This window comes from Urocitellus parryii, chromosome 2 (genome assembly GCF_045843805.1).
Source record: "Urocitellus parryii isolate mUroPar1 chromosome 2, mUroPar1.hap1, whole genome shotgun sequence".
Classification (NCBI taxonomy): domain Eukaryota; kingdom Metazoa; phylum Chordata; class Mammalia; order Rodentia; family Sciuridae; genus Urocitellus; species Urocitellus parryii.
In genome coordinates this window covers 882,278-901,232 of record NC_135532.1, presented here as the reverse complement: position 1 = coordinate 901,232, position 18,955 = coordinate 882,278, and the positions used below count along the sequence as shown (strand labels likewise).

Genomic DNA, 18,955 nt, shown 5'->3' with positions numbered 1-18,955 from the left:
CTGGCTCCTCCTCCCCTGCCCCCACCAGGGCTGCAGGTCCACCACTCAGCCAGGACCCCCGTGCTGTCAGGAGCCCTGTGGCCTGGCACCTCCTCCCCTGCCCCCACCAGGGCTGCAGGTCCACCACTCAGCCAGGGCCTTGGCTGGGCCACCTGGAGAGCTTCCCTGGGGAGCAGCTAGAAATAGGACGTCCTACTCCTAGCCCATGAGCTAGGGATACAGCCCAGGTTCTGCCAGTGCTGGGGAAGAGGGCTGGGTAGAGGGTGCGTGTCCCCCAGGGAGCCCAGGCTCCCTGCACCTGCACCAGCCCAGCAGGCGCCCCTGTGTCACCCTTGTGCGGCCCGCAGAAGGGACGCTGGAGCACTGCTGCACCGTCCTCTAAACACAGGCTCTGGGGAGTCCTGGAGGCCTGGTGGTCAGCCACTCAGTGCACTCCCTGCGGGCAGCTGTCCAGGGCCACTGGGCAGCAGCCTGTGAACGCACTTCTTTCACAAACAGAGCAAGAGTCAGGGGCTGGGCCAGGCCCCGCTGAAGACCCCAGGAAAGCCACCCAGATGGCTTCAGGGAAGTGAGGGACCAGGCAGTGGGTGTTCCAGGGCCCCGGGCAGAGATGCCGCTCTGCCCCACCCCACTAGCCCCTGCTGCCCCTCACATGCTGCTCCCTGGCCGTGCTCTGCTCTGGACAAGCCAGAGCCCTTCTCTAAGCAGAATGGGGAGTGTGGGGCCTGAACCCTCCTGTCCCCATCTGTGTGCCGGGCCCTACCCTCCTCCACAGTGGTCCTCCCTGAGGATCACCCATGCCCAGAGGCTGTCGTGGACCAGTGGAGGGACAGGCCGTCACTCTGCAAAGCCCGAGGCCCAGTGAGGCTGCATGGGTCTGGGTGGACCAAGCCGTGGGGCCTGGAGCAGTGGGCTCCGTCTGAGGTGTTTGGGACCTGCTTCCTGAGCTGATGAAGGGCAGAACCGCAGGTGGTGCCTCTGGCCCAGTCGGGCAGGCAACCTGTCTGTGGCCTTGTGATGCACATCACCGAGGGCGGCAAGTGAACCCTGGTGACAGCAGACTGTGCCCTGGGATGTGTCACAGGAGCAAGACAGGGGGCCTGCTGTCCCTGTCGGACGGCTCTGCAGACTGGCACCTCCTGTGTGTGAGCAGGTTGTCAGGACCGGCCCATGAAACCCTCCCTGGCATCTGCAATCTCCCAGGCCCTCTTTAGATGGGTCTGGGAATTGTAGCAAGGTCGTCTGAAGGACGCGGACCTGCGAATGCCGGTCTGCTGCAGGGCTGTGTATGGAGAGACTCGTCAGCCCAGCCGCGGGCTCCTCTCCCCTCGTGGTTGAGAACACACAATTCCTGGGCAGGTGGTGACTGAGAGCAGAAGTCCTGGAGGAGGGGACTGGGTCCCCCAGCTGCCCGGTCTGTCTGGAAGGGGACCATGACCCTGGGCTGCCCAGTCTGTCTGGCAGGCCAGCCCTGAGCCAGGTTATCTGGCAGCCAGTGAATAACTTCATTAGAAGAACAGAGAGAAGCGTGAGCTCCACTGAGAACACAGGCCCAGACGGGGTCCTCCACGTGGCACCTCCCCAGCCCGTCTCTGCAGGGCAGCTCCACTGTGGCCACCCTGTGCCACCTGGGCCTCCGCAGCGCCCTGCCCTCACCTGCCCAATGCCAGTGGCACTTCCCCTCTGTAGCAACCCTAAGTGGCTCCAGGCTCCTCAGATGTCCCTGGGAGTAAATGGACCCCAGACAAGAGCCCCCCTCCAGCCAGTGCAGTGGCTTAATAATACATGACGAGGTGTCCACTGACATGTCAGCTGAGCCTCCCCAGGCCTGGCCTGTGGTGCCCATCTGCCAGCTCACGAGGCCCAGTTGACATTTCCATCTGAAACGCGTGGACTGGAGGACCTGAGAAAGGGAAGAGGCATAGAGGGACGTAAGGCAAGCCGCGCCGAGGAGTCCACTCGGCCGTGGAGCCACAGGCTCCCAGGAGGGGGAGCTCGGGGGCTGTCAGACACTCTCCAGTGTGGTGGCCCAACTCTGGCTCTGCGTTGATCCCCGTCAGCTCCCATGAGGACCTCGTGGTGTGTCCAGTGAGAGGGACGAAGGGTTCCTTCTCTGCCTGAGAGCGCCGTTGGCTGGCATGCCGAGTGTCCCTTGCAAGACACCATCATATGTCATTGTCCCTGCCTGCCGGGCTCTCTGTTGAGCCTCTGCATGTTCCTCAGCGGCACCTGGTCAGACCCATCACTGGGTGCCCACTTTGCGGATGAGGAGGTGGAGACGGAGGGAGTAAGCGGCTCGCCCGGTCAGCCAGCTGCAGGGTGGAGCTGGGATCAGACCCCGCTTCTCTCCTGCATGGCCGTTCGCCACCAGCCGTGCTGTGGCCGCGGCCTCCAGGGCAAGTGGCCACCGCCCCAGTATGCAGGGTGTTCTCCTCATGGGCCTCTGTGTCCTCCAGGTCATAATGCTGAGCTCAGTGCCAGAACTACACGGCTACATCGACAAGTCTCAGCTGACCGAGGACCTCGGAGGCACCCTGGACTACTGCCACTCCAGGTGGCTGTGCCACCGCACGGTGAGTGGGTCTGGGGGCTCTGGGGGCTGCGTCCTTGCTGACCCACAGCTAACCCAGCAGAGCTGCCTTTTCCAAAAACACATTCCCATTACCAAGTTTTCTTCCCTGAGAATGAGGAGATGGTCTCAGTGGACCTTAGTCATCATGAAGAAACGGCATGAGTAATAAGTTTGGGAGTGGCTTTATCTGGGCTTGGAGACAGAAGAAGACAAAGAGCCCCAAACCGTGCGTTGTGTATTGTGACTCTCACACTTCTCTCCACCAGGAGGGAGGGAGGCAGGGAGCCCTGCAGCACGGGATGACTCTAGGGGGTGCCCGTGCTGGTAGGGCCTGCCCAGTACGTTTCTGAGGACTCGCAGGAGGGCGCTTGCTGGCCCAGGTGCCTCTGCGGGCTCTCCCCTTCTGAGGGTGGTCAGGTGTCTGCTTTCAGAGCGTAGCGGCAGGTCTCCCTGACCTCTTCTCCCTCCTCCCAGGCGATCGAGAGCTTCGCGCTCATGGTGAAGCAGACGGCTCAGATGCTGCAGTCCTTCGGGACTGAGCTGGCGGAAACAGAACTGCCCAATGACGTCCAGTCGACCAGCTCAGTGCTCAGCACCCACACCGAGAAGAAGGACAAGGCGAAGGTACTCTAGCAGGGGGCGGAGGTCAGACCACGCAGCCCTCCTCCCATGGACGCGGGGTGTGGGGCAGCTCAGGCAGACCAAGGCGCGAGGGCTCTGGGTCCTCCCAGCACCGGGGAGCGCCAGTCACACCCTCCCAAGCGGCCCCAGCACAGGCCACGCATGTGGTCACGGCGGGGGCAGGGGGGGCTGTGCATCCGCTCCTGTCCAGCAGGGGCCATGAACCCCGAGTCCCAGCAAGGGCAGGTTGGAGGCAGGCCGCTGGGTCTCCAGTCCTCCGCCGGAGGGTGCACCAGGCAGGATTCCTGCCCAGCTCCCTCACCAGCAGCCACTGGGCGGTGGAGACAGAGCGGGTGAGCCACTCTCTAAAGTGCCCGGCTCTCACCTGCCACTTGCTCTCTGGGGTGAATACATCCTGCGTCACTTGCGCCCTGGGCAGTGTCACGTTGACAGCTTTGAAACAACCGTGCCGATGGCTGTGACCTGCTGTGTCCACGGGCTGCACCCATCTCTGCCAGGTGGACTGTCATTCCGAGCCCGGCCTGGTGCCCGCATAGCAAGGCGGCCGTGGAGAGGGAGGGCAGGGGCCAGGTTTCAGTTACCTTCCCGTTCCCTGACGTCCAGGGGCCTGCAACCCTACCCGTGCGGGCAGGCGTGCAAGTCGGCCCCTCCTCCCTCCTGCCCGAGTGCGAGTGGGACTTGGGAGCAGCCACAGCAGAAGGGAGGGACTGTCCGCCATGCAGGATGCCCAGGTCTGCTGGCTCCCGGCCTGAGCCGAGTGCCCCCTGCGGGCTGCAGTGTGAGGCTGCCTCCCCCACAGGAAGACCTGCAGCTGGCCCAGAGGGAGGGGCAGCGCCTCCTGGAGAGCCTCAGAGAGCCCCTGGCCGAGAGCAGCGCGCACAGCGTCAACCAGGATCAGCTGGACAGCCAGGCCACCGTGCAGAGGTGAGGCCCGGCACCTCCCTTGCCCTGCCAGGCCCGGGCAGCAGAGCCCACACAGCCTCCGTGGACCTAAGAGCCCAGGGTGGACCCCCTACCCTCCTGTGGCTGGGAGAGACACTGGAGGGGCCTGGGAACAGTGCCTGAGGCTTCTCCACCCCACAGCCCGGGCCTCGAGCTCAGCCTCTGTTGAAACGGCATCTTTCACTGCAGAGGGTAGGACCTGTGCGTTTCCCTGGATCTCAGCCTGGGGACAGGGCAGGGCAGTGCACCCCACAGTGGCACAACGGAGGCCTCCTGGGTCTCAGCCTGGGGACAGGGCAGGGCAGTGCACCCCACAGTGGCACAACGGAGACCTCCTGGGTCTCAGCCTGGGGACAGGGCAGAGCAGTGCACCCCACAGTGGCACAACGGAGGCCTCCTGGGTCTCAGCCTGGGGACAGGGCAGGCACCCCACAGTGGGTGTCTCGAGCCAGGGTGTTGCCCCCCGATGTGAGGAGGGGCCCGAGCACCTGTGTGGAGCCTCACCCAGCAGTGCCATGGCTGCGGCCCACCTGGCACGGAGGCAGATTCTCCTGGATTCGATGCCTGGTCTTCTCCCACCTGGCCCTGGTCACATGCAGAGTAGGAGTGCTGGGCTGGGGACATGGGAGGCTCATGGAGGACCCCCAGCTAGAGCTGGTGCAGGACCCACCGGAGGTCCAGCCAGCTCTGTGGTGGACACTCCTCAACTTCCGGAGGAATTAGTGTCCTCACCTGTCAAGGAGGCCATCCGAGAACACCAGCAGGAGGGCGTGGGGAGGGCCAGGTGGCCAGGTCCCACCAGAGCTGTGCTGGGAGCCAGGGTCCCCAGGTCCCGAGGACAGCGGCAGCAGACCCTGGCCCCACCCTGCCCACCCCTGCCGGACGCAGCCCACTCCTCCGCTCTGGTCGGGTGAAGGGCCCAGGCCAGGCCTTGGAGATGAGGCCGCCCCACGTCGCCCTGGAGCCTCTCAGCCACCCTCCTCTCCCCAGGCTTCTGGCCCAGCTGAATGAGACCGAAGCCGCCTTCCATGAGTTCTGGGCCAAGCATCAGCAGAAGCTGGAGCAGTGCCTGCAGCTCAGGCACTTTGAGCAGGGCTTCCGCGAGGTGAGTGTGAGCTGCGGCGGCTGCAGGCCGCGGGGCTGAGAGGCCAGGCTGCAGGCTGCAGGCCGCGGGGCTCAGAGGCCAGGCTGCAGGCTGCAGGCTGCGTCTGCACACAGCACACCTCCAAGAAGCCTGGGCGCTGCGTTCTGCAGGGACCGAGGAAGGCTTCCAGAGCAGGAGGTGCCTCTGCCCCACTGTTGTCTTAGGGTAGGTGCAGGTCTGCCCGCGGTTGTCAGGAGCAGCCCAGGTGACCCCTGGACCTTTGCCCAGCTCCCGTGGTGACCACCTGCAGCAGGGCAGGGCAGCCAGGACCCTGACAGCTGTGCTGTCAGGACACAGGATCCTGCCCCTGTAGTCACACTGCCTCATCCCTTCTCCCACCGCCGTGGCCTCTCTGAGTGCCCCTGGGGACTGGCTTCTCTCAGGGTGGTCCTCTGGACGTGTACCCTTCCTGTTGGTCCTGAGTGTCTGCCACGGTCATATGCACCCTCGCCATCCACCTGCTGGACTTGGAGTGCCCCCGGGGCTCTGCTGCTGTGGACACCCACACCCTGGCGCCGGTAGGGACACAGTCTGTAGAGACTGCTCAGAGGGCCACATGTCCAGTGTGTCAGAAACCGCTGGTTTCCAGAGGCGCCACGACACTCGGGTTCCACGGTGGCCTGAGCCGTCCAGTCTGCGCAGGTCCTCACCAGCCTTCCCCTCACGTGGGCGGTTCTGTGGGCGCTGGTGGCTCCGCCAACTTGAGCGTCTTCTGCTGGGCGCGCTTCCTCCGGCGCCCCCTGGTGGAGGGTCCCCGAGAGCCATGGCCATGCCCTGCCTGGATGGTTTGCTTGAGTTCCTCCTGCTCAGGTTTCAGAGTTCTCTGCGCCCCGCAGATCCCAGCGCCTGGTCGGATCCTGGTTCGCACATGTTCCCAGCCGGGACCTTGTTCTCTCTTTCCCTAATAGGACCTTTTGTATTGTTTTAATTTGATGACATCCGACTTTCCTTTTATGGATCACACTTTTGGTTTTCAACTGCAAATGTGTCCCCCTAAGCTGTGTTTCCTGAACTCTGTGTTTCCCTGCTGAGGTCCTTGGTCTGTGTTTTGAGAACCAGAGCACGGCTCGTGTCCTCCCCTGGGTGTCCAGTTGCTCTGCGCTGCTTGCTGGACAGCCTAGCTTCCTTACCTTCCATTCGGGTTTTTAAACGGTCTTGTCTATTTCTACAAAACGCTTTGCTTGGAATTGTGTTAGGCCTGCATTTGGGGGTGAGGCGACGTCTCCGAGCCTCCCAGGCCGCCCGCAGGTTGTCCTCACCACCGGTTGGATCGACGTCTGTCCTCGGTGCGTGCAGTCCTCAGCACCCTGGGTCAGGACGTCTCGAGTCCGGGTCGGTGTAAGTTCTGCAGGCTCACACAGCCGGGTGGTGCGTCCCATTCCAGTGCGCGTGGTCACTGCTGGGTGTAGGGATGCGGGTGCGCTGCGACCCCACTGGACGCCTACTCCAGCATTCTCTGGGGAGCCCGAGAGTCTCGATCGTGTTTGTGCAAAGACGGACGCTTCGATTTCTTGCTCTTTGACTTTTACACTTTTTATTTCTCTTCCCCTGTGATGCTGACCAGAGCTTTCCTCCATTGGATGAGACTGGTGGGAGACAGGAGTGGACGTCCTGGCCTTGCCTCCAGGCCCAGGGAAAGATCTGGTCTCCACTGTGGGTGCTCTCTGTCAGGCTGAGGAAGCGTCCCTCTAGTCCTCTTCTGTGAGAGATTTTAAAATCATAAAGGGATGCTGAGTTTTATCAAATGCTTTTTCCCCGTTGATTGAGATAATCATGTGATTTTCCTATTATAACCTGTTGATATGACTAATTGTATTGGTTGAGCTTCAAATTCTGGATCAGCCATGCATCTCTGAAACACAACTACTTGGTCGTGGTGTGTAACATCGTAGGTGTTGTTTAGTTATGGCTGGAGTATATTTGAGAATATTTTGTTAAGAATTTCTGCGTCCATATTCATGAGGATGGAGTTGTTCTATGATTTTTTTTCTTTCTTTTCTCTTTTTTTTAAGTCCTGTGGGTCGAACTCAGGGCCTGGCACATGCTAGGAATTGCTCTACACTGAGCTGCACCCTACCACCTTTTTTTTTTTTTTTTTTTTGAGATAGGGTCTCACTCAGTTGCTGAGGCTAACCTGGAACTTGCCCTCCTCCTGCCTCAGCCTCCAAACTGGGGTTCCAGGGGTTCGCCGCCATGCCTGGAAGTCCAGTTTTCTTTATTCTATTTTCCCCCTTTCTTACAATTGTCTTTTTCTGGTTGTGCTGTCAGGGTAGTGTCGACTTCGTAGGATGAACTGGGACGACCCTGGTCTTGGGTGTTCTAGAGGACAGTCACAGAGGTCACCTTCACAGTCGGGGCCGTGCTCCGGGACAGCCTCCCACAGCAGGAGACGCCTTCGGGAGCTGCTCGGCTGTCCTCACAGCCTGCCATCTCCGCCCAGTTCACCCTGGATGGATGTGCAGCCTGCCTGGGACTGGTCCTCTCCGTCCCTCGTCTGAGGCTGCTCCTGGCCTTCCTTGGCCCCTGCGCTCAGGCCTGCGGTGGCTGGTTTAGCAAACCTCTGGTCTTGGTTGTCACGTCCTCTCCCTCGGTGTTTCTGGGACCAGGTCTTTACTTCACCGGTTTCTTGGTTGCTCCCTGTTTGGGGTTTAATCGATTTCCTGTCTTATCCTTATGAATCGTTGCTCCTGATGGCTTTGAGTTTATTTTAGTTTTCTCTTTCTGGGTTCTTGAGATGAGAGCTGACACTATTTATCTGAGAATATTCCTCTTTTCTGATGTGCATATCTAAATCTCCCCTGAACTTGCTCTCGGAGCCATGGGTGACTTGCTGGTATTGTGGGCTCCGTTCCCACAGGATCAGAGAGGTTCCTCTGAGGTCCAGCCTGGCTGCTGTGACCAGAGAGCAACACCAGTTCTTGGTGAGGTGTGTCCTGTGGCCCAGGACACAGACGCCCACGCGAGTCCCGGCGGGCACTTGGGGGGGGGGGTGTCCTGGCGTCGGGCGGAGCGTCTCTGCATGTCTACAGGCTCCCACTGGCTGGTGGACGGGGTTCGGCCGCCCCGTCTGGTGGATGTGAGCCGTCCAGAGGTCCTGGCAGCCTGCAGCTCGCGGCCCCACAGCCTCTGCTCACACTGTGCAGCTCTGCCGTGCGGCGCACTTGGGCTTCCGTGTCACGGTCACATGCTGTCCCGGCTCTGCCTCCCATGTCCCCCACCTCCTCCTCCCCTGGGGCCGGGTGGCAGGTTCCCGTCCTCCCACTTCTTCCTGCCCCTTCTGCTGTGGCTGAGTGAGAGTCTCGTGCGTGGGCTCGAGTGGTTGTGTTTCCCAGCCCCTGCTGCCCGGCTGGGGGTGCTGGCCAGGTGTCCTGCGCTCTGTCCCCGGGCTTTGCTTTCACAGCAGCCTTGTGTAGAATCCGCTCAGCTGTCTGCAGGGGTTTCTCTCCACAGCTCTGTGGCCATGGTTCTGGGTGCTGAGCGGAGGTCTCACCGCACACGTGTCATGTCGTCACTAGTGGCCCACGACACACACACGGGTGGGCCGGCCGGGCCGCGTCCCCCACTCCCCGTCGCCCCTTGCTTGCCGCGCAGTGACCTTGAACCGCTGCTCTGAGTTGCTGGACCCTCATCAGCACAGGACGAGCTCGGGCACATACCCCGGGAGCCAGGAGGGAGGCCTGTGGCCCTCACGCGTCTCCACGTGCTGGCCCCCCGGAGCCTCGGCTGAGAGGGGACCCCGTAGCTGCCAGGACTCCGACCACTTCCCGTGCTCCCGACGTGGCCTCCGTGTCTGCTCCTGGCTGGGCTCCCTGGGAAGGCTCACCTGCCAGCCTCGTGCCCGGGCCTGCTCACCGCTCTCCCTCCCCTGCTGCCCGTGTGGCCTTCTCAGGAGCCGGGCCTGGGAGGCGCTGCTGGGGGATGGGTCAGCACCCTGCCCACCTGGTCTGTGGGTGGGCAGACTCAGGCCAGCAGGATCGGCACCATCCCACCAGCCCTTCCCGGGGCCCTCCATGAGCCAGGTCTGGTCAGGTCCAGGCAGGAGGATTCCCGTCGCCCCAGAGCTTCATTCCGGTGGAGCGCGGGGAGGAGCAGACCCGTGGCTGTGCAGACATCAGACACCGGGCATTCGGGGCAGAGCGCCAGTGGAGGACAGGCAGAGCCAGGGGGCAGAGCCGCTCAGGTTCCCGCGTGGCTCCCAGGAGCCAGGCACAGAGGTGGTGCTGAAGAACCAAGGGCCGCCGCCTCCCCAGCGCTGCGGTGTGTCGGGCCAGAGCCCTGCCCTCCGCCTTCAGCCCTGGCTGTCTGAACTGTCACCCCACAGCCACAGGGGCCTGTGCACCCTGGGTCTCAGGACCAGCTCCTGAGAGCTGGGTTTGAAGGGGGACGCTGGGGAGAAGCGGGCAGGCCTTCCACACCTCAGGGTGCGCAGCCTGCCGTCTTCCTGCCAGCGCCAGGCGGGAAGGAAGTGAGCCACGGGCTCTCCTGCGCACGCCGAGACCTGTGGGGGCGAGGAGGACCCCCACGGTGCCTGGCCCCAGGGGCCCCCTGTGCATCAGCTGAGGAGCCTGGGCCCCTCTGGCAGGGCCACGGGCGGGCCACCCGGCAGGTCCCGCAGCCCGCAGACTGTTCCGAGCCTGGCGTGCCCAGATTGGGCTCCCCCTCCTGGGCTCTCTGAGACGGCCCCTCCGTTGCAGGTCAAAGCCACCTTGGACACGGCGTCCCAGAAGATAGCCACCTTCACTGACGTTGGCAACAGCCTGGCCCACGTGGAGCACCTGCTGAGGAGCCTGGCCAGCTTTGAAGAGAAGTCCAGCGTGAGAACCAGGCCTGGGCGTGGGGTGGGGAGATGCCCGGGCTGCAGGAGGTCAGGGCCTGGGCTGCGCTGCCATCCAGGGGCACCGCGGCAGGGGCACGGGGACCCCATGGTGCTCACCTGCGCGTCAGGGACCCCGACACACGTCCCTCTGAATCCATTCTCAGAACCCTGTGCCTCCTCTGGGCCGGGTCTCTGATGCCTGGCCCCCGGAGCCCAGCCTAGCTTGGGGCGTGAGGTGGCCTTCAGGCACCTGTAGATGCCCCTCCCACATGACACCCCTCCCATAGCCAGCACCAGCTCTGAGGGTCAGCTGTTGACCTGGGTGGCTGTGTCCTGCAGGTGGCCGTGGAGCGGGCCCGAGCCCTGGCCCAGCAGGGCCAGCAGCTCATCGAGAACAAGCACTATGCCGTGGACTCCATCCACCCCAAGTGCGAGGAGCTCCAGCACCTGTGCCACCAGTTTGCCACGGAGATCGGCAGGAGACGAGGGCTTCTCAGCAAGTCGCAAGAGCTGCACCGCCTCCTGGAGACGGTAGGGGTCAAGCCACACGCCCTGGACCACTGACCCCTGGGCTGGGCTGGTCAGGCACCGGCTGAAGAGTCCCCTCGCCCTTCCTGTCTGTGTTCCTCCTCCTTGTCCACCTAGAGGCCAGGTCCACGCAGAGTTCTGTTCCCACAGTTCTCTTACCACAGCAATGATTGACTTAAAAGGACCAGAAACTTGGTAGCCTGGTCAGTTCCACCACCACCTTCCTCCTCTGAGGGAGTCCGGTCCTGGGAACCCACGGGGCTCTGCAGAACACGCTACCCCTGCAGTGGCCCTTTGTCCTTAGTGGTAGAAGGATCAAGGGTCCGTGTCTCGGTGGACAGAGGCGAGGGAGGAGGGGGCGGACGTGGTGGGTGGGAACGGTGCACCTCTGACCGCAGTGCTCTGCTTGCAGTCCATGAAGTGGTGTGATGAGGGCATCTACCTGCTGGCCTCCCAGCCCGTGGACAAATGCCAGTCTCAGGACGGCGCCGAGGCTGCCCTTCAGGAGATTGAGAAGTTTTTGGAGACTGGCGAGGAAAATAAGATCCAGGAGCTCAGTAAAATTTACAAGGAATATGAGACCATCCTCAACCCAGACCTGCTGGTAAGGCAGCCTGCCCTGTCCTCGGTGCCCGGGGTGGGGAGTCGTCTGCAGGATGTTTGAAAGAAACGTTGGGTCATGACCAGCAGATAGGGCGAGGAGGGAAGTGCAGAGGCAGCGGTCACCCGCTCTGCCTTGCCTTCAGAGCAGAAGTCACCCCCTGCCACCTGCACAGTGATACCTGCGTCCCACCAGACGCCCCCTGTACTGGGGGTGCTCTTTATGAAGTAACTTCCTCTGGACCCCAGCCTGCCCCAGGGCCTCCTGACACAGCAGCCCTGTATCTCCCAAGCCCCACCCTCTGGGGCAACAGAGACATGGACTCCACCTCCCACAGCTGGCCCTGCCAGCTCTGGAGGAGGTCCCCAGTAGAGATCAGGACTCCGTGTGGTGTGGCCACGCCATCTTATGCACAGATGGGTCTCTGCACGCTGAGGCGCGTTCCCGTCGGACAGGGGGTGCTTGGGGGCTGGTGCCGACACTGCAGACCCTTAGCAGCTCTGTCCTCCCAGGATCACGTGCAGAAAGTCTTCCAGAAGCAAGAGAGCATGCAGGAGATGTTCCACCGCCGGCAGGCCAGCCTGAAGAAGCTGGCGGCCAAGCAGACCCGGCCCGTGCAGCCCGTGGCCCCCCGGCCAGAGGCGCTCACCAAGTCGCCCTGCCCCTCCCCAGGTGCAGCCCCTCTGGCTCCTCCCTCCCCCCCACCAGGCCTCCAGCGCCAGGCCCACCTCCCTGTGTGGGCAGAGGGCTGTTCCTGGCCTGTGGAGCCCTGCTGGGCTGGGGGCTCCAGGGGTCCACACCCCGAGCTTCCCTCCTCTCACCCACCCTGCTCCCCCTCGGCTGCAAGCACCGCTGTCCCCAGGCTATGGAGGCTGGTCAGTGGGGCTGTCCCTTCGTTCCACCCAGCCAGTTCATCACTGTGTCCACCCCCTCGTGGGTCCTTTCCCTGGGCCTTTTCCTTGTGTCCCCTCCCCAGGGAGAGCTAACGCCCCTTCCCCACCTCCTCCAAACCAGGCTCCTGGCGGGGATCTGAGAACTCTGGCCCTGAAGGCAGCGCGCTCCGCAGGGGGCCCTACAGGAGGGCCAAGGTGAGGCTGCCCCATCTCCATGCCCAAGGCCATGGCTCCCAGGGAAGGGCCTCCGCTCCTCCTGGGCCCGCCCCAGCCCTCCTGGCTGGCCTCCAGCTCGACGGCCTGCGGGGCTCCTTCTCCTCCGACGCCCAGACGGGAGCCGGGCAGGGCCCTGGCTTTGGCCCTGGGTCCTTGGGGTGCTCCCACTGATCCCCAACGCCGACTCGCTGTTCTCTCCTCAGAGTGAAATGAGTGAGAACCGGCAGGGCCGGGACAGCTCCACGGGGGACGAGGAGGAGGGCCTGGCCATCCTGCGCAGGTGGGTGGCAGCTCTCCGCCGGCACCCCAGGCTTGGGTGTGGTGAGTGCCGGACAGTGCCGGGCAGAGCGGGAAGGGAGCAGGAGCGTGCAGAGCGGGGCACACTGTGGCTGCGGCTGCACACACAGATCCCGCGTGGCCTTTGGACAGCTCCACTGGCTTCTCCTGACCGGGCCACCTGTCACTTCGGAGGATTTCACCCTCCACTGAGCTGGCCGCCCACCTGCCCCCACAGAGGCTGCAGGCCCCTGGGCTTGTGCGTCACAGGCCAGGCTCTGAGCTCAGACACACCCGTCCCTCCACCTGCAGCGAGGCTCAGCGGCCAGGACTTCCTTCACCAGCACCCTCCTGTTCCCACCAGGCTCAGTCCCCTGGCCTGGCGTCCACCTGGCCTCTGAGGAGGTCATCTGTGGCATGGGGGAGCCTGGGGCGAGCACTGCCCCAGGAGTGTCAGGGATCGGGAGCCACTGCCTTACCCCCTGGATGGCCAGTGTCGGCCAGGTGCTGCCTCCTGGGCCGCCCTGCGGGGGCCACAGAAAGAAGGAAACCGCTGGGGCCCAGTTTTGAGGGAGAGGAGGAGTGGAGCCAGGGAGAGACCGTCCCCGGCCATCCACGACCACTCCACTAGCCACCAGCTAAGGGGGAGGCTCACCAGGGCACCAGGCCAGTACGTCCCCGCAGCAGCCATGGCCCCAAGGGCAGCGCAAGCAGGTAGGCGTGGCCAGCTAGGGTCCGTGGCTGAGGTTTTGTCATCAGTGACCACACACTGCCAGAGCACGGCGGAGGGCAGCACGGCCCTGGACATACCTCCTGGAGCCGTTTGTCCCCAGGGACCCAGGTCCCAGGTTCATGGACTGTGGTGCAGTCAAAAAGCACCTCCCTGTCTTGACCACTCAGCTTCAAGGGAGGACGGCTGGGGGCCAAGCACTCCAGGTGGTGACCAGAGCCAGGTAGCGGAGCACAGGAGGTTGAGTGGAAGGAAGCCGTGACCCACAGTGCAGGACGGTCAGTCCAGACCTGGTGGGCACATCAGCAGTTAGAAGGAGGCCAACTGACGGTGTGCGGGACAGCCCCCTGCCCAGTGCCCTGGACATCTGCACTCTCCCTGTTTACCCTGAGCAGCCTGCCAGGGGACCTTGACCTGGGTCCAGTCTGGAGAGTCTCCTGGGGCCCCAGGGACAAGCAGAGGGCAGGGTGTCCCCAGCACCCACAGCAGAGCCCTCTGAAGGGGTGGAGGACAGAAACGCGGGAGCAGACTAAAGCGGCCCAGCGAGGGACAGACCTGCCGCTGCTGCCTCTGGCAGAGGCTAACGGGCAGAGGGGAGAAGGGGGCGTGGGAGAGGCTTCCAGACACAGAAGCACAGGCCGGAGATCAGCGAGCCTGCACCATCCAGGCTGTGGCCGTGGGGAGGCCCAGGAGCGGGGGGCCTTCAGTGCTGCCGGCTGCTCAGCGTGGACTCACCTAAGTGCAGTCCGGGGCCGTTGACCCTGGTTTCTGTGGACTACGTGGCGGGCTGGTCATTCGCCCTAAGGGGGAGGCTGGGTCCTGAATGTCTTATTTGTAAGCCCGTCCCCCTCAGGGGCTCCCCAGCTGAGGGCACAGAGTGAGTCCACAGGGCCACTGCATGCCTACCTGCAGGAGTGGAGCTGGCTGGGTGACAGAAGGGATGGAGAGCCAGGCCCAGCCCTCGGGGGGCACAGGAGGTGCCCACAGGGGGAGCCTGGAGGCCCTGCAGCCCTGGAGGCCCTGGGAGGTGGGGCTCCCTAGTGGGGCAGAGGGAGGGGTGTTGATGACAGTGTGCATGAGGACAGGGCTGGTTTTCTGCAGAGGGAACCCCCAGGCCAGGACGTGGGTCAGGGGATGGCTCTTGGAAGGCAGCACCAGAGGTGGCCAGCAAGGGGTGTGAGGCCAGGGCAGCGAGGGGAGCCCTGAGAAGTGTCCAGAGGGCTCAGCTCCCCTGCAGCCCCTCCGGCTGGGCCAGCCCTTTCCTTGGACTGGTAGCTTATCTACCTACCACCTGACTCGAGACCCAGGACTGCTGCTGCCCGGCCTCACGTGTGTGCTCTCCTCACGCCCCGGCCACAGGCACGTGATGAACGAGCTCCTGGACACCGAGCGGGCCTACGTGGAGGAGCTGCTCTCTGTCCTGGAGGTGAGGCTCCTGCTTCAGGGGGAGGGTCCACTCTCCCCCGGTGGCTTCGCTGGGAAACAATGCAAGTTTGTGTCCATGGAAAAGCACCTAAGATGCCCAAGGCCACGTGGCTCAGAGCAGCCCGACTGGACGTACTCCCTGTCCACAGAAGGGAGGACAGAGCTGAGAGCGTAGATCTTCCCAGGACGGAGGCTTCAGCAGCCCAGAGCCATTAATACCCCCGGCACACGTGACAGACTAGTGACAGGGCACGAGGTGGCCCAAGAGTGTGCAGCTCTGCTTATGGGAAGTTCTGGAACCAGGCAGTCCAGGGTGAGAGGTGACTGGGGCACCTGGGGAGGGTCTGCTGGGCCCAGCACTCCAGGAGTGACCGGGAGGTTCCTGGCAGCAGACGCACGGTGAGTCTTGCAGGTGCACAGAGGTCCATGCCCTTTGTATGAATTTGAATAAAAAGGCTCAAGAGGAAGGAGGAGGCCCATATTGGGTGCTGCTGGTGACCCACTCTGTGCCGAGGGCCTTGTTCAGAGGCCCAGCTCAGAGACAGCCATGCGCCACCAGCTCACCCGTCCACTCCTGCCTGACCTGCATCTCCGGGTCTGGTGCTCCTGCTGAGCTTTGCCCTCTCCCGCAGGGCTACGCGGCTGAGATGGAGAATCCTTTGATGACGCACCTCATTTCGACTGGCCTGCACAACAAGAAGGACGTTCTGTTTGGAAATATGGAGGAGATCTATCACTTTCATAACAGGTGGGGCCCTTCCTCTGCCCCCACACACTCTGTGACCTCTCCCTTCCAAGGCAGCCGGGACCTGCTAGCCATTGGTCTCTGCTCGATGGGGACAGATCTCTCCAGGCCTGAGGCACAGAGAGCGCAGAGGCACAGTGGCCGCTCAGCGCATCCTGAGAGCCCTCCTGGGCCTGCTCTGCTGACAAGTGCCCAGGGTGGCCCCGTGTGGCAAAGCCGTCCAAAGGACTGTGGTGCCGGGAGCCAGGAGTGGGCCGGACCCCTCTGTCCTCCTCCTGGTCCCCACCAAAAGGATGTGCGTTTGCTGCTTTGGGGCCCTAAAGGTCACACCACGTAGCAAGATGCACTTTGTCCTTTGGCGACCCAGACGTCCCCTCCTTGCTGTCCCCTCTGCTGTCCCCTCGAGAGCACAGGGTGCTGCTGTCCTCGGAGCACGGCTGCCTCTCTGTGGCTTGGGCAGTGCACAGTGGGTACAGCTGGGCTGCTTGCTCGGCTCCTTTCACTATGGGCTTTGGGAGCTCATGAGAGAGAAGACGAACGAGCCGACTGTCATGCAGGGCACGCAGAAGGCCCACAGGTGGACAGCACGTCCCTGGGTCCTGGAACCAGGCCCAGCCTGGGTGGACCTGGTCAGAGCAGTACCAGGATACTGTCCCTCCACTTGCTCCTTCCTCTGTCATCTGTGCCTCCTGCCCACCAGCCACCTGCCAGTGGTCATGAGGCCCTCCGTAGCACCCTTGACCCTGGGCACCAGTCAGAGCTCTAGTCCCAGCATCCAGGGTGGACCCCAGCAGCTCCCTCTCCCCCAGGGGCAAATGCCAGCCAGAAATCTGGAGAGGAAAGCCCACCCTGGAGCCGAGGAGAGGGTTCCACAGGTTCATGGCCAGGGGGCAGGGGCCTCCAGAGCCCCTAACTGCCCACCTGATTCTTCTAACTTCCTGCTGCTCCTGCTGATGGCAAAGCAGCTGTGACCTCTGCGTGTGCTGCCCCTGACCCAGAGGTGAACAGTCTGAGGCTACGCACAGGAGGAGCCGGGGTCAGGCTGGGCGGCGGGGTCCCCAGGCCTGGTGGGCGTTGGCACCACACAGTCCTGGGCCATCCAGAGGACAGCTGGAGGTCTTCTGGAAACGGGCCGCTGGTTGGGTGTGGCTGGGCCCTGGGTGTGGTGCGGAGACTCAGCAGGCCTCCCTGGGCCTCCCTGTCCAGGGTCTTCCTGCGGGAGCTGGAACGCTGCACGGACTGCCCGGAGCTGGTGGGAAGGTGCTTCCTTGAAAGGGTGCGTACCCACCGCGGCTCCCAGCTGCCGGACACCGGAGCCTCAGGTTCCACTGGGGTCCCACCCGTCCCCACGCAGCCACAGAGCACAGGAGCTTCCAGGGTGCCGAGACGACGTGGACTCCCCAGAGGGGCAAAGGGATAGTTCAAAGCAGAGAAAGCCGTCCAACATGACGTTGGGCACTGGGACTGCTCCAGTGCCCAGGTCCAGTGCACCTCAGGGAGCTGAGCTGTCCTGCCACGCCTGTGCTGGGGTGGTTCCTGCCCTGGTTGCGGGCCCCACTTGCTGGACAGCACTGGACAAGGCTCTGGAGTTCCCAGCTCTATGGTCCCCTCTTTAACATCGTTGGCGTCTGCCTCCTTCCCAGGGCTGTGGGGACAGCTCCAAGGGAGGCATTTGTGGGAAGCTTTGGGTCGGGATGGGCCAGGTGCCTCCCAACCCGAGGGTCCCCTCGTGTTGGGCACTGGGAGAGACAGCTTAGCCACCTGGACAGCAGCTCACGGACAGCAGAAAAACTAAACGGTTCAAAGAGCTGGAGGCTGAGGCTCTGTCCTAGGTTGGCACCCAGAGGTGGGCAGGAAGGAGGGAGGAGCCGTCTTGTGGCCGCCCAGCCAGGCTCTTGGCGTGTTCCTAGGTGCTGTCTCAGGAGGGTGGGGAACCCTCCCAGAGGCTGTGGTCCCAACTTGCAGCAGCGTCTCCTGAGAGCTGATGAGAAGGGTGGGAGTAGAGCCTCTGGGGAGGGTCCTCCATGTTCCACTAAGCCCACCCAGGACATGGACACTCCTGGAGGTTGGCAAGCCCTGGAAGTACTCTCTGCGGAGAGAGTTGTCTGTGTGCCTCTGTTCGTAGCCGTTATTCCCGAGGGAAAAGCCAGCTATACTGAGCTAACTGAATAGTGAGATTGGAGCTCGGTGGGAGGCGTCACTGACCTGCCAGCCAACGAGGGGCACAGCCACCGGGGGCCAGGGGGACCTGGGCTCAAAGATTGGGGGGTACAGGCTGCCCATGCCCCCAAGCTCTCAGTGCCCCACAATCCTGGGATCCCACCGTCTGCTGACCCTGGGCAGGGGTTCCCTCAGTGGGAGAGGTGCAGGGCAGCTGCCCACCGGAGGCTGCCCAGCCCAGCAGCCGGCCCCGCCCAGCAGTCTGCCTCCAAGCCCACAGTGGTCTTCCAGCTCGGCATCCATCAAGGGGCTTGCCCAGGGACAGATCTAGAAAGTCCAAGGCAGGCCAGGAAGGCTGAGTCAAGAGAGGTGGAGGTGACTGTGGGGAGCCCAACCTGGCCTTCTCTCTAAAACGAGCCCTGTCAGAGGCAGCACGGCACTGCCCTGCCCACAGAGCCATCTGCACCCCAAGTCACGGTGCCCCAGACCATCCACACCCCAAGCCCCAGGCCCCCCGATGCTCAGAGACCGGCAGACACCTCCAGGTGACCATGTGACACGTGCGTCCCCTGGCTGCAGATGGAGGACTTCCAGATCTATGAGAAGTACTGTCAGAACAAGCCCCGCTCCGAGAGCCTGTGGAGACAGTGCTCCGCCTGTCCCTTCTTCCAGGTGCGTCTCAGGGCCCTTCCGAGGGCCTGTTCCTCTGCGGTTGGCCCCAGGGACCGTGGGCGTGGTCTGACCCCGGCCTCTGTGGTTCCAGGAGTGCCAGAAGAAGCTGGACCACAAGCTGAGCCTGGACTCCTACCTGCTGAAGCCCGTGCAGAGGATAACCAAGTACCAGCTGCTGCTCAAGGTGGGCCTCCCTGGCCGCCTCCCCCACCTGCGGCCAGGCCCAGGCCTGGGCCTCTTCCCCCGAAACCCTGCCTCCAAGCCAAGAGGTACCTTCTGAGCCACTTGGTTCCCCCTTGCTGTGGCCCTGCTCATCGGCCACTTGTGTGGCCCACTGTGTGCTAGACGTGGTCAGGGCCAGGGACAGAGGTCAACAGCTGGACAGACCCCCCTCCCATGGGTTTCTGCTCATCACCTGCAGGATGCTGTGCAGACAGGCCCATGAGTCTCCTCGGGGGGGCCATGCCCTGCTGATCCTGCTGGCCCCCAGCCCATCCGGGAGAGGGGAGGGGTGAGCTGAAGAGCCCTCCTGCGGGTCTGCCCAGCGTCCACTCTGTGTCTTCACTGGGGCTCCTGGCAGGAGGAGCTCCTCG

General features: G+C 63.3%; 1 protein-coding gene across 10 annotated transcripts in view; it reads left to right on the top strand.

The window, feature by feature from the left end:
- Mcf2l (MCF.2 cell line derived transforming sequence like) overlaps positions 1 to 18,955 on the top strand; it is a 100,088-nt gene that overhangs the window by 69,639 nt on the left and 11,494 nt on the right. For all 10 annotated transcript variants that reach the window (XM_026415143.2, XM_077795107.1, XM_026415137.2 and 7 more), the window contains 15 exons: positions 2,457 to 2,573; positions 3,047 to 3,196; positions 4,014 to 4,138; positions 5,147 to 5,261; positions 9,995 to 10,114; positions 10,456 to 10,647; positions 11,057 to 11,248; positions 11,758 to 11,917; positions 12,260 to 12,333; positions 12,558 to 12,634; positions 14,720 to 14,786; positions 15,418 to 15,533; positions 16,737 to 16,806; positions 18,270 to 18,362; positions 18,454 to 18,546. In XM_026415143.2, the coding sequence (XP_026270928.2) occupies positions 2,457 to 2,573; positions 3,047 to 3,196; positions 4,014 to 4,138; positions 5,147 to 5,261; positions 9,995 to 10,114; positions 10,456 to 10,647; positions 11,057 to 11,248; positions 11,758 to 11,917; positions 12,260 to 12,333; positions 12,558 to 12,634; positions 14,720 to 14,786; positions 15,418 to 15,533; positions 16,737 to 16,806; positions 18,270 to 18,362; positions 18,454 to 18,546 (1,761 nt within the window). The remainder of the gene's footprint in view (positions 1 to 2,456; positions 2,574 to 3,046; positions 3,197 to 4,013; positions 4,139 to 5,146; positions 5,262 to 9,994; positions 10,115 to 10,455; positions 10,648 to 11,056; positions 11,249 to 11,757; positions 11,918 to 12,259; positions 12,334 to 12,557; positions 12,635 to 14,719; positions 14,787 to 15,417; positions 15,534 to 16,736; positions 16,807 to 18,269; positions 18,363 to 18,453; positions 18,547 to 18,955) is intronic.